The 14,491-nt window shown below is 45.9% G+C and overlaps 1 protein-coding gene across 2 annotated transcripts in view; it reads left to right on the top strand.

The window, feature by feature from the left end:
* GNG2 (G protein subunit gamma 2) overlaps nucleotides 1–8,852 on the top strand; it is an 83,773-nt gene extending 74,921 nt beyond the window's left edge. For both annotated transcript variants that reach the window (XM_075844115.1, XM_075844114.1), the window contains one exon: nucleotides 653–8,852. In XM_075844115.1, coding sequence (XP_075700230.1) covers nucleotides 653–781 — 129 coding nt within the window. In that variant the 3' untranslated portion in view covers nucleotides 782–8,852. The remainder of the gene's footprint in view (nucleotides 1–652) is intronic.
* The last annotated feature ends 5,639 nt before the right edge of the window (nucleotides 8,853–14,491 follow it).

Below are 14,491 nucleotides of genomic sequence, written 5' to 3' on the forward strand. Positions count from 1 at the left end.
AGGGAGGCACTATCTACAGGGAGGCACTATCTACAGGGAGGCACTATCTACAGGGAGGCACTATCTACAGGGGGGCACTATCTACAGGGGGGCACTATCTACAGGGGGCACTATCTACAGGTGGGCACTATCTACAGGTGGGCACTATCTACAGGGGGGCACTATCTACAAGTGTGTGGGTGTGTGGCACCCAGAGGAAGGGGGGTCCAGTCAAAAGTTTGCTATGGGGCCCAGTCTTACTAGTCACGCCCCTGGTTCTTACCCTTAGGCCTCATGTACACGGCTACGGGCCGCATTTTCGGGCCGTGCTCCCATAAAATACGAAAAGTAGGACATGCTCCATAGTTCCCGGCACGGTTCTATGGCACGGACACCTATCCGTAGCGATACGGATAGCTATGCGCGCCCAATAGAACCGAACGGGTCCGTAATTGCGGAGATTTTTTACGGTCGTGTGCATGGGGCCTAAGAAAGAATGTTCTCAATGTCTGACAGTAATCAGAGATTCTGAAAATGGCGAGGGATTGAAAGACACAGGTTGTCAGGGCATGCTGAGAGTTGTAGTTCCTCTACCACAGATTAGCGTACACTGTTGTAAGAAGAAAGTTATGTAAATCCGCAGACTGGCTGAGAACTATTCTTTTTCTTCAAGGTATCTAAAGCAGCCGCAGATCTGATGGCGTACTGTGAAGCCCACTCTAAGGAGGACCCTCTATTGACTCCAGTGCCCGCTTCGGAAAACCCCTTCAGAGAGAAGAAATTTTTCTGTGCCATCCTGTAATAAGGAGCGAGGCCGGTCTGGGGTGCGGTCAGGCTACCTGAACACCGATTTAGAATTTTTGACATCGAGGGACTATTTTTATGGTGTGCAGGATCACTAATAATTATAGTTAATCTAGAATACGTCTGGAAAACGGCGGGGCAAGTCTGAGGAAACATGGCACCGATCTGGAAACCTGCACCGAGACTTTTTGTCCTTTCCAGCTTGTAGAAAACATGTAAAAAAAAAAAAAAAATCGCTATGTATCACCGTTCAGTTAATATCCTGCTTGTACATTTTTTGTTGTGTTTTTTTGTTTTTTTTATTAATTTAACAATATATACTTTTTTTTAATGGTTGGGGAAAAATATTCCATCTGCAGATGTTAAAGGATGTACAGTGTGATTTATATATTGATTTTTTTTTTCCTGACCTTTTTCATTTCAATTGTAATTTTTTATAATTTTTTTTTAGCCACAGAAAAAAAAATGCAATGGTGTTTATATGTCATTTTGTGTGTGTTATTGCATTTAGAGTAGCACAAAGATGATTTTCGCGGTGGGGATCTTCGATATATTGCAGTCAACTTTCACAATGTGCACCCAGGCGTTATCCAGCGTTGCGCCATTACTCACTAGAAATGTAAAAAAAAAAAAAGGGAAAATACCTGATCGGTTTTTAATCTTTTTAACTTGGCTTTTTAATTCTGCAAATATATGGAATTGTCTAGTGTTGTCTTTTTTCTATCAATTTTTTGTGACTATTTTGAAAGGCGTTCTGCATGGAAATAAAAAAAATATATATAAAAAAAAAATTGCAACGTAAACCCTGGTGGAATAAGCTGTAGAGGACTGTTCCATTGCCTATAAGGGCATGTTCACACACACTAATTACGGACGTAATTCGGGCGTTTTTGCCCCGAATTACGTCCGAAAAATGCGCCTCGATAGCGTTGACAAACATCTGCCCATTGAAAGCAATGGGCAGACGTTTGTCTGTTCACACGAGGCGTATATTTACGCGCCGCTGTCAAAAGACGGCGCGTAAATAGACGCCCGCGTCAAAGAAGTGACCTGTCACTTCTTGGGGCGTAATTGGAGCCGTTATTCATTGACTCCAAAGAAAAGCAGCGCCAATTATGTCCGTAATGGACGCGGCGTTCAAGCGCCTGCAGATGCCGTTACGGCTGAAATTACGGGGATATTTTCTCCTGAAAACATCCCCGTAATTTCAGCCGTTACGGACGCCCTCGTGTGAACATACCCTAAAGGGGGTATATGGGTGTAGTTAAACCATTTTGCTGCTGGAGTACTGACGACCTTAGCCTTAATGCCTCCCCCTGAGCTGCAACATTATGGTGCCATCCAAAATCGAAGGTGGTAACGTAAAATATCCGCTCTAAAATATTTCGTTTCTTTTTGTAAGGAAATTATAAAATGATTTTAGATAATGTGCCTCTGGATTTTTTTTTGTTTTAAAAAAATATATATTTTCTTGCATGCAGATACTAGTCATGTACAATTCGAGGATATTGTATCAATATTTTATTATTGAGTGCAAACTTTCTCTGATTTAATGCCCATGTAAAAGTGGAATTACCCTTTAACCTTGCCTAAACGTGTGGAAACAACATTTTGGCGTTTAAATCTACATAATAAGTTGAATAACTTTGCTGATATTTCGTTTTACTGTTTGTCTACTGATTTTGAGTTATTTTATTCCGTATTTGCCATTCCTATCCATAGCTGCATTCAAAATTCTGCTGGTTGCCGTTGGAAACAGACAGCCATTTAGCTCCACCTGCTGTCAGACATGTGTTATTGTTATCAAAGCTCCCACAGGGCATTGCTCTCCGGTAACTGCAAACTTAGGGTATGTGCACACGACCAATTTTCAGGCGTAATGGAGGCGTTTTACGCCTCGAATTACGCCTGAAAAGACGGCTCCGATACGTCGGCCAACATCTGCTCATTGCTTGCAATGGGTCTTACGATGTTCTGTGGAGACGACCTGTCATTTTACGCGTCGCTGTAAAAAGACGGCGCGCAAAATTACGGCTGCGTCAAAGAAGTGCAGGACAATTCTTGGGACGTAATTGGAGCCGTTTTTCATTGACTCCAATGAATACCAGCTCCAATTACGTCCGTAAAAGACGCTGTGAAAAACGCCTGCACTTGTAAAAACGTCTGAAATTCTGGAGCTGTTTTCTCCTGAAAACAGCTCCGTAATTTCAGACGTATTTGGCGTTGTCGTGTGAACATATCCTAAGGCTCCATGCACACGAACGTGCTTTTGCGGCTGCAATTACCCCGAAAATCCACAGAATTGTGGCCCCATTAATTTCTATGGGCCCATGCACCTAACCGTGGTCTTCACGGTCCGTACATGGCCCAGGAGCCTGGACCGCAGAAAGAATTGGCATGTCTTATTACGGCCGTGTTCTGCGGTCTAGGCTCATAGTAAATAATGGACACGGCCATGTGCACGGCCAGTGATTTGCGGGCGGCTCGCAGGTGACACTCCGCGGCCAGCCGACCTGAAAATCACGGCCATTTACATGGCTACGGTCGTGTGCAAGAGGCCTAAAGGCCTGTTCAGCTTTCCGTTCTGCTCCGTCATTGGAGCAGAACAACAAAGATGCCGGAAGCACAGGTTCCATTGAACGATGGAGATAACCGGCGCCCGACGGAACCCATTGACTTTAATGGATTCAGTTGGGTTTCCGTGGTTTTACCGGATCTGCGACAGAGGTCCCTGACGGAGCCTCCAACGCAGATGTGAACAGAATTGTCAATGAGAAGAAAACATTGTTAAAAAACAAAGTTAAAAAGAAGTAATTCAGCTTTTTATGTAGAATTTAGTTGTACATTTTGGGAAGATCCGTCTAAAAGAAAAAAATTGCGCGTAGCAGAAATGATGGAAAAAATTATGTCATGTGACTGAAATTCAGGACCATGATGCTTTTCAACAAGGGGATAAATGTCTCCTATACTAGGTGGATCTTCTGCCCTGGCTTTGAGACCTCTGTACCCCTTGACTGCTGTGTTTGGGGTATAGCATCCCCTATTTTGTGCTCCGTGATCTAGTTGGTACATTTTAGCCCCCTGAAAAAAAATAGTAGTCTTCTGGAGCCTCATTGTCCACAGAAGATCAGTCTACATGAACCATATTGCCTCTTATACAGTCCAAAGGGAAAATTCTTTTTCCCAAAAGAACAGGACCCCATTGTGTGTAGCGTTTTAAATGGGCTGTACAAGATAAGAGAGAAGGGCCAGGTTTTTTTTCTGCAAACGGCCCCACTCTTATACACAGGCAGTGTTTGGTATTGCAGTGTGGCTGCGCAGCAATACCAGACAAGGCCCATGAACAAAAGTGGCGCTGTTTCTTGGAAGAAATTTCATACAATCCCTTTAATGCTCGATATTCAATGCAAATAAAATACAGAAATAACTTTACAGACCGATCTCCTTACATAAACACTCACTTCTTTTTAAAATATCCAGACCCTGAATGCACCGAGATGTCACAATATATACACAGCCCGGTATTCTGGACAGTGCTTGTATATATTTGGCACACAGTTGCACATTTCTAAGACACATTATCAGGAAATTGTTGGTCTCCTGTGTATATTGAGTCTGAGGTCGGATTCAGACAGATGTAATATGGCCGCATTTTACCGTCCCATATTATGACCTGGACCTACAAACTTAGATAACCAGAGAATCCTATTTGATTTAAGTTCTGTGTACTAGAACCACGGGGAGGTCCGGGTGTAATGTCCATAATCCAGACGCTAAAATGTGGCCATATCACATCAGTCTCATACCGGCCCAAGGCCGGGTTCCTACGTAGCGGAAATGCTGCAGAATTTTCACAACGGAATTCTGTGCGGAAATTTTGCAGCATTTAGGGTATGTTCACACGGCGGATAGTGAACGGCGGGTTCCAACAGGAAGATTCCTCCTCCCGAGGAGTTCAATGGGAGGTTCGGGCGGAAACCGCTCAAAGATCGAGCAGGGAGCATCTTTTTTCCACATTCTGAAAAAATCAGCCAGCGGGAAAAAGAAGCATCAGGCTCTCAATGAAATCAATAGGAGGCAGAATTTTGCGGTGGAAACCGCCGCTAAAATTCCGCCGTGTGGACGTCCCCTTAAGGGCTGATTCAGACGAACGTAGCGTTTTTACGCACGCAAAACACGCAGCGTTTTGCATGCGCAAAAGCCACTTGACAGTTCCGTGTGGCAGTATCATATGATGCGTGGCTGTGTGGTTTTCGCGCAGCCGCCATCATTATAACACGCCATTTGGATGTTTGTAAACAGAAAAGCACGTGGTGCTTTTCTGTTTACATTCATCCTTTTGACAGCTGGTGCGCGAAACAGCCAGTTCGCACGGAAGTGCTTCTGTGCGACCTGCGTGGTTTTCACGCACCCATTGACTTCAATGGGTGCGTGATTCACGAAAAACGCCGAGATATTGAACATGTTGCGCTTTTTACGCAGCGGACAAACGCTGCGCAAAAAGCACGGACTGTCTGTACTGCCCCATATACTTCTATTGGTCCATGCGAGCTGCGTGAAAACCACGCGGCCTGCACGGACGCAATTCACGTTCGTGTGAATCCGCCCTTAGCCTTATTTACACAAACGTGTGCGTCTTGCGCGCGTAAAAAAGCACAGCGTTTTGCGTGCGTTGTGTCATCAGTGTTTGGTGCGTGTCTGCGTAATTTTTCGTGTGTATGGCATCCTTATGTCACGCGGTTTTGACGTTTACAAAATGAAATGAAGGAGGTGGTTTTCTTTTTTCCATCATTTCTTGAGCAACTGTTGCGCGAATTACGCACAGCACACGGATGTGCGTCCGTGTGCTGTCCGTGATTTTCACGCACCCATTGACTTCAATGGTTGCGAGATGCGCAAAAAATGCACAAGTATAGGACATGCAGTGAGTTTCACGCAGCGGACACAGGCTGCGTGAAAAACACGGAATGTCTGAATGGCCCCATTGACTTGCATAGGTCCGTGCGACGTGCGTGATTTTCACACGCGTATCACGGACCAGAAATCCGCTCGTGTAAATAAGTTCTTACAGTAGCAGCAAAGTGAATGCGATTTAGAAAATCTCAGGCCCACGCTGCAGAAAAAAATTCCATCGCAAAAATAGCAACTGATATAAAATGACTAAAAAAAAGCTTATACTTACCACCCGGGTGTTGTCATAGCGACACTTTCGTCTGTTTTTCTTCCAGGCTGGCCTCCGTTTCATCTCATGTGACTGCTGCAGCCAATCACAGGCTGCAGCGGTCACATGGGCTGCAGCATCATCCCAGGAGGCCCGACTGCACGTACAGGTCCCCTGTCGCCATGACTACGGCCGGGGTAAGTATGAATGTTTTTTTTTTTCTCAACAAATTCCAAACTTAATACTGCACTATGTGGTGTGGTTCTTCGTACGGAATGTGCAGCAGGTTCTAGCGCGGATCCGCTGCGTAGATTTGTGCAGCGTATCCGACCCGTGGAAACCCGGCCTTACAGTGGACTCGCACGCACCGCTGCAGCGCCTCTTCTGATAGCAGCGCAATCTTTTAGTAAGGAGGTCACAAAGCCTGTGGTCACATAACGTTCCAGCCCTACGTTCCGCGTGTTCTTTATACATACGCCGGGTCAGTATTCGTAGAACTATGAATTCTATATAGAGGGATATAGGAAAAAAAACATTTTTAATATTTACTATGGGAGCCTATAAGCGACCTATGCCACTATATGCCTATACGGTGCCATACGACGCAGCCGTCCATCGGAGTAATATGCCGGAAAATCCTCCTCTAACGGAAGGTAATAATGTTACCTGAACAGAGATTTATCAAAACTGGTGCAAAGGAAAAATAGAGCAGTTGCCCATAGCAACCAATCAGGTGGCTGCTTTCATTTTCTCTTTGAAGTGAGAGCTGGAGTCTGATTGGTTGCTATTGGCAACTGCTCCACTTTCCCCGTTTTAATAAATCTCCCAGATTGGGTCATGGTGGTCGTCTCCGCTGTGTAAATAGTGGAAAAGGTTATTTTATGGTATTTTCTCTTCTAACGTTTTGTTATTTTTTGGCGGCTCATTACATTTTTAAAGATTTTTCCGATTTTTTTTTTTTTGCATGGCTGGAAAATGTGGAATTTTTTATTTTACTATTCTTTTTTTTCTGTGGTTTGAGCTCAGGGTAAATCTCGAGTCCTCTTGTGACGCACTTTCGTAACCTCCCGCAGCTTGCAGGCTATACGGCCTAATTCACAATATCTGCCTTGGTGCAATTTACAGGCTACGGAGTGTCTCCGCTTCATAAAGAATTGCACATTGTAACCTGCAGGGTCTGGAATGAATGCGTTCACCTAAACGTGTCTGTAATAACCACATTATAGTCCATATATACTATATCCATCTAGAAATGAGAGGCTTGGAGGGCAGCATGGGATTTCAGGTTCCCTTGTATTTTATTGCATTTGTCTTTTGACATTGTAGGTTTCAGCAATCGCCAATAAGCTCGGGTTTTGTGAAGTCACAAAAAATACCAGTGCTTACAAAGCTCCATTATCCCCAAATTCTTAAACTGTAATACCACCAATCACCACCGGGTGGTGCACAGGCAATGAGATTCTTATTATTATTATTATTATTATTATTATTTTATAATGTCATTTGTACATTACATTGGGTAGTAAGTTCATATACTTTACTTTAAGGAGATTTAATTTCCCCAAAGGGCCGTCAGCGGACATGGGATACTTTTTGGCAGCCTGTGGTCTGGAATATATTAAAAAACTACAGGCTGCCATAAATGGCTCATGGGGTCCCGGACCGAACACTGGCCAATGGCCATAGCAGTGTGGGCGAAGCCATATTTTAAGCAATTGTCTATTGTTATGTAAATAAACAGTAAGTAAGGCTTAAATCCTTATCATTCGCAAGATCTCTGCTTGATGTCAGGGAATGGAACATCCCTATTTATATCCAATTTATGTACAACGCTAGGAGTCCCTGCCTCTCCGTGGAACTACTGTCCCGTACTGAAAACATGATTACAGTACGGGACAGTTGTCCCGCAGCGAGGCAGGGACTCCTAGCGTCGTACATAACTATGATACTAGGAGCCCGGCTCCCTGCAGTGTGTTCGGTCCGGGACTTGCGGCCGAAAAACGTTCCGTCCTTTACGACCCGAACATTCTCGTGTGAACCCAGCCTAATACTTATCACCGCAGAGGGTTTGCTACAATTGTATCCAGTGAGAACAATCCTGAGCTAAACAGTCTGGACTTCAGCCTGACAAATTTTACCTGCACTGATACATTATTCAGAGGAGTGCGTCTATTTTGCGTCCGCAAAAAACAGACCGTATTTCACGCATTTCAGTTCCGTGTGACATCCGTTTTTCACAACCGTGTTTCTCCTCTGCAAGTACTTCTTTTTTTTATATATATTTTCTCAGCATTTCAGTAACAACCGATGCGTGAAACACGGACATCGCGCGGATGTCATCCATGTGCTGTCCGTGGTTTTCACGCACCCATACACTTCAATGGGCGACTAGATGCGTAAAAACGCACCACTATAGGACGTGCAGTGAGTCTCACACAAAGGACACACGCAGCGTGAAAAATCACACGTCTGAATAGCTGTACAGGTTGACAGTCTTTATGAACAAGTCACTGACAGCAAGCAGAGATCTTAAAAATGGTGAGGAATTTTAACACTAAGTATATTGGAAAGTTGCAGAACTTCTTATTATACAATGATTACCATGAATTTACATAAGAACGGATAAGTCCAGGGGGATGAGGAACATCGTGAAAATACTTTGTAGAACATTTTAGGATTATTTGACGTGTCTCCCTCCATTATTTCTTGGTGGTAGGAAGACAAATCTTATTGCAAAATGTAGTGAATATTGTGTCGGACATTGCGCTCCGGAGCGCCGCTATACGTCACATGGCTGGTGAGGAGGGACTGTTAACCGTTGAATGCAGCGAATGTCTCACCGTCATCTCAAATCCCAAGTGAATCTCCGTGTAGTTGTTTTCAATAAACTTTTGGATTAATATCAAAACTGATTCCTTGTATTATTCTGTTTGGACCTTTCACTTCTCCCATTGAAGAACACGACACTAAGGCCCCGTGCACACGAACGTGCTTTTGCGGCCGCAATTTCCCCGAAAATCTACTGGAGAATTGCGGCCCCATTCATTTCTATGGGGCCATGCACACGACCGTAGTTTTTGCGGTCCTTGCATGGCCCGGGAGCCCGCACCGCAGAAAGAACGGGCATGTCTTATACGGCCGTGTTCTGCGGTCCGGGCTTATTGAAAATAATGGCGGAGGCCATGTGCATGAGGCCTAAGGCTGTGTACACACAGTGCAGATTCTGCATGCGTTTTTAAAAACGTTTGACAAACTTCTGACATGTCATAGTGACATGTCAGAAGTTTGGATTGATGGGGGTCCGAGCACTGAGACCCCCACCGATCGCTAGAACGAAGCAGCTGAAGCCCTCGTGCGATCGCTGAGCCGCTTCGTGTCTTTACGTTTTTTACGTCAGCAAAATAAACTGAAGGAGGTGTTTTTCTTTTTCTCATCATTTCTTTAGCAACTGTTGTGTGAATCACGGACAGCACACGGATGTGCGTCCATGTGCTGTCGGTGATTTTCACGCACCCATTGACTTCAATGGGTGCGCGATGCGCAAAAAACGCACAAGTATAGGACACGCTGCGGGAAAAACACCGAATGTCCCCATTGAATTGCATAGGTCTGTGTGACGTCTGTTGTTTTAACGCCCGTAACACGGACGTGAAATACGCTCGTGTGAATAAGGCTACACGGTGCGGCCAAGTTGCGTTTATGTTGCGTTTTTAAACCGCAGCAAGTCATTTTTCAATAGAAGTCAATGGTGAGATGTTTGTTATGGACAGACGGCTGCTATTATATTACAATGTGTTTTTTGTGCAGTTAACCGCATGATGTCCGACCGCCTGCAGTTAATGACCGCGCTGCCAAAGTTGTTGCTGTTGTTTCACGCACCCATTGACTTCAATGGGTGCGTGCTGCGCGAAAAACGCCGAAATAGAGGACCTGTCGTAAGTTTTACGCAGCGGACTCGCTGCGCAAAAATCACTGACAGTCTGCACTGCCCCATAGACTAGCATAGGTCCGTGCGACCCGCGTGAAAAGCCTGCGCGTTGCATGGACGTATTACACGTTCGTGTATATCCTCACTTACAGAGACAAAAAACGCATGCAGTTGACCGCATGCGTTTTTCAAACGCAACAAAACTGCGTCAACGACGCACCGTGTGGCCTTACCCTTAGGCCTCATGCCCACGTCAGTTTTTTGTCATCAGGGTGCTATACGTTTTTTTAACGGATAGTACCCTGACACATTCATTTCAATGAGGCCGTTCCATCAAAAGTAGTGCTGGTCCTACTCCTGCAAGTTTTTGACGGAACAGTCTCGGCCTTTTCAATGATTTGGTCCGTGAAACAACGGACTGCACACGGAAGCCATCCGTGTGCGGTCCGTGTTTCACAGATCCGTCATTAACGGCCATACAACGGCCGACGGATGTGTGCATGCAGCCTTAGGCCTTATTCACACAAATACGTCGTCCGTATGACAGCCGTCAAAACAACGGCCATCACACGGACCTATATAATTCAATGGGGCCGTTCACACGTCCGTTGTTTAAACGAACCGTGTGAAGGGTCCGTGAGAAATAGGTCCTATTTTTTAACGCTTCACGCATCGCTCCATAGACTCCAGTCTGTGGGGGATGCGTGATATCGCACCCCGCAGCGCAGACCACAGATGCACCTCGGACGTGAAAAACGGACGTTTCTCATGTGAGATGCGCAACGCTCGTGTGAATCCGGCCTTCGTGACATACTATGGGCTGCTCTGGACACCACTCCTTCAAGGATCAGACTGTGGCCTTTAAATGTGCCTTCCCTTTATTACATCATGACTGCTCCTGAGTGGACAAGTCACTGACTCCACACAATCAGCCCATTAGTCTCCTGAAACACTCTGTGCTGTTGAGGCATCCTGCTTCCACTATCAGTCTTTGAGTCCGGCAATGTCATCATCTATTAGGTCTCCATGGAATATCAGATGATCAGTTTTGGTCACTCGCACTCGGCTGGGTCATGGCGCCAGCATCAGGAAAATCTTGTATAGCGGAAAGTTCTGCAACTTTCTAAGACACTTTGTTTTAATTCTTCACTAATTCAAGATCTCCGCTTGCTGTCTATGGATAGTTAACATCCAAAGGTTAAAAACCCATCCTGGTTATGTCCAACAGCTTCAGGGCTCCTTATGGTGTATTCACACGGGGCTGTCATTTCGTGTTTTTCTTTTGTGCAAAAAACGCAATATGACCGCACCGTGTGAATACACTTTGATCCTGATCATATCCAGCTGAAACGGTTTCACGGCTTGTTACAAAACAGAGCTACAGTATAAAGGAGCTGTCTCTTGTAACAAGCCATGCAACTGTGTCAGCTGGATATGACCAGGGCCGACTTTTAGCCACTAGATTTAATCAAAAACATTTCTATTCACTGACAGAAAGCAAAGATCTTGCAAATAGTGAGGTATTGAAACATAATGTAGAAAATAAAGCTGCAGAATGTTTGATTATACAGTGATTAATCTTCATTTATATAAAACGCCTTTACACCAAGGGTGCCCGTACATGTAGCGGCCATGTGGCGGTAATGTGCCACGCGGCAAAACTGCACACTGTTTTACCACCAATTGCCGCAGATTTGAGATGCGGTTTCCAACCGTGTGCGATTTTTACAGTGCAGCATTAATACTACACACGGCTGCTACGTGTACGGGCACCTTTAGGATGAGTTCACACATCGCGGATTTGTCGTCGATTTTCAATGCAGATTCCACAACGAAATATGCAGAGCGCTAGCTTAAAAAAATAATTTTCTGATTGCAGGACCCCCCCCCCCCCCCAGGATAAGACGATAAGGGGAGGGTCCCTTTAAAGGGCGCACTATGATCAAGCAGGTGGGTAAATGTTTGATTTCCCTGCAGTGTCGCATTGTTTTTTTTGTGGATGCCCAGACCCCCGGAGCAGAGAGCTGCACTTGATGTAGGGGCTATGCAGGACACTGGTGACTGGACGATCATCTGCAGCAGAGAGAGGGAGAACATTCAGGACATTCCAGTCCTGTTCATTTGCTGTCGGTTCCCAAAATGTATACAGTGCGCAAAAAAGGAAAATACAACGTGCGCACCTGAGCAGCTGTCCATGATGCATGTTACGCCTGTTATTATATAATTGACACGTTACTCAGAAACATTTCTGAGCTCATTATAAATTATGGACTGAATAAAATACCCTGGAGTAGAGAGCCCTCTGCTGGTAGAGAAGCAGATTGCATGTGGAAATTAAAGGCTATGTACACCTTCGAAAGCTATATATATATATATATATCAGTGTGTTTTGTGCAGCTTTCTAATTCGTTTTTATTAAAAATTATTTTAACTTTTTGAGATACGGCTGCTTTGTATCCTGTATATACTGAATCCGTCAGGTCAGCGGCACTGACGGTTTCAGTGTCAGCAATCCTGCACATGTAAGTTATGAACTTAGATTTGCTCGGTAACAGCTCGATCCTGCGTATCAGAGACCTGCAGGATCCGCTACACTGAACCCACCAGTACCCCTTACTAAATTACTAAATTGCAATATGGAAAGGGGTTGTACAAGATTAGAAAAACATGGCTACTTTATTCCAGAAACAGCGCCACACCTGTGGACAGTTTGTGTCTGGTATTGCAGTTCGGCTCCATTGAGGTGAATGGGGCTGAGCTGTAATACCACTCACAACCTGTGGACAGGCATGGCGCTGTTTTTGGAAGACCACAGCCATGTTTTTCTAATCTTGTACAACTTTTTTAAAGGTGTTGCCTTGCTGGGGTGAGGATGAATTTAGGAATGCGGTTGTTCTGGTAGGATAACCTCTTTTATACAAAAAATGGTGACGTTTTGCCACGATTACCAAAATTACTGCTGAAAAACGTGACAAAAAAAACTCGTGCAAATACACCCTAAATGGATTGAGAATTAGGGTATGTGCACACACACTAATTACGTCCGTAATTGACGGACGTATTTCGGCCGCAAGTACCGGACCGAACACAGTGCAGGGAGCCGGGCTCCTAGCATCATACTTATGTACGATGCTAGGAGTCCCTGCCTCGCTGCAGGACAACTGTCCCATACTGTAATCATGTTTTCAGTACGGGACAGTTGTCCTACAGCGAGGCAGGGACTCCTAGCATCGTACATAAGGCCTCATTCACACGGCAGGGTTTCCCGGCCGGGTGCCGGCCGTTCATAAATCGGCCGGCACCCGGCTGCATTAGGAATGATAGACCCCTAATGGGGCTATTCACACGACCGATTTTTGGACAGCCGGGAAAACCAGCCGTCAAAAAATAGGACATGCTCTATCTTCGCCCGGGTACCCGGCCGCCCGGCTCCCATAGAAGTCTATGGGGCCGGGTATTACACGGCCATCACCGGGATGTGTCCCGAGTGATGGCCGGGTTTTCCGGCGCTTGCGCTCTATATCCTCCTCCTCACAGCGCAGAGTGCATGTGAGGAGGAGGAGTTGATGCCATTCGGACGACTGGCTGTACGCTGTACACTGTGTGGCAGGGCCGGGGTGTACAGCAGGTGGAGGGAGCGCTGCGCAGGCTCCCTTCCCCTGCTTGTTAAAAGCGCCCTGGCCCGGCGACACCTTCCATGGCGCCGCTAGCAGCTGCTGCTGCGGCTGCTACTACTGTAGCGACGCCACTATAGCAGAGCGGGGAGGTATCTCCCCGCTCTGCTATGTGCTAGCCGCACTTTAGCTCCTTGAAGGAGCGGAATCCCCGTGTGTTCGGGGATTCCGCTCCTGGACAGAGTGCTTGATGTCTCTGTCCATATCTGGGCAGTAACATCAGGGGAAACTCCTGAAGCGGAATCCCCGAACACCTGGGGATTCCCCTTCAGGAGTTGCCGCTGATGTCACTGTCCGGATCTGCCCGGCCCGGCACGGATGCAAAACTTAATGCAAACCGGCCGGGTAAAATGGCCGATTTTACCGGCCGACATTCTGGCTCGGGAACGACCCGGTCGTGTGAATCCCGCCTAACTATGATGCTAGGAGCCCGGCTCCCTGCACTGTGTTCGGTCCGGTACTTGCGGCCGAAATACATCCGTCAATTACGGACGTAATTAGTGTGTGTGCACATACCCTTAAAGGGGTTATCTGGGAGTTTTCCAATTTTGCAGGAGGGCGGGGGGTATAAAATAATAAACTTACGGATACTCGCCCCTTGGAACACCCTCTGCTCCAGCACTGGCACAACGTTCCCAGAAGCTATAGCTGCAGCCAATCACTGGCCTTAATGCTGATGCTGCCATGAAGAGCATATGACCACCGCAGAAGCTTCTGGGACCAGAGCGGCGATGAACGGGGTTCGTTTTAAAGGGTGAGCACCAGTTTGTTTATTCATTTATACCCTTCCCTGCCCTCCTGCTAAAATTTAAAAAAAACTCTGTGAGGTTGCAATACCAGACTCAACCCATGGGCAGGTGTGGCGCTGTTTTCGGAAGAATGCAGCCATATTTTTCTAATCCTGTACAATCCCTTTAAGTGTATCTGGGAGCACTCTTGGTAGTA

Source organism: Rhinoderma darwinii, chromosome 12, assembly GCF_050947455.1.
Source record: "Rhinoderma darwinii isolate aRhiDar2 chromosome 12, aRhiDar2.hap1, whole genome shotgun sequence".
In the NCBI taxonomy this organism is placed as follows: domain Eukaryota; kingdom Metazoa; phylum Chordata; class Amphibia; order Anura; family Rhinodermatidae; genus Rhinoderma; species Rhinoderma darwinii.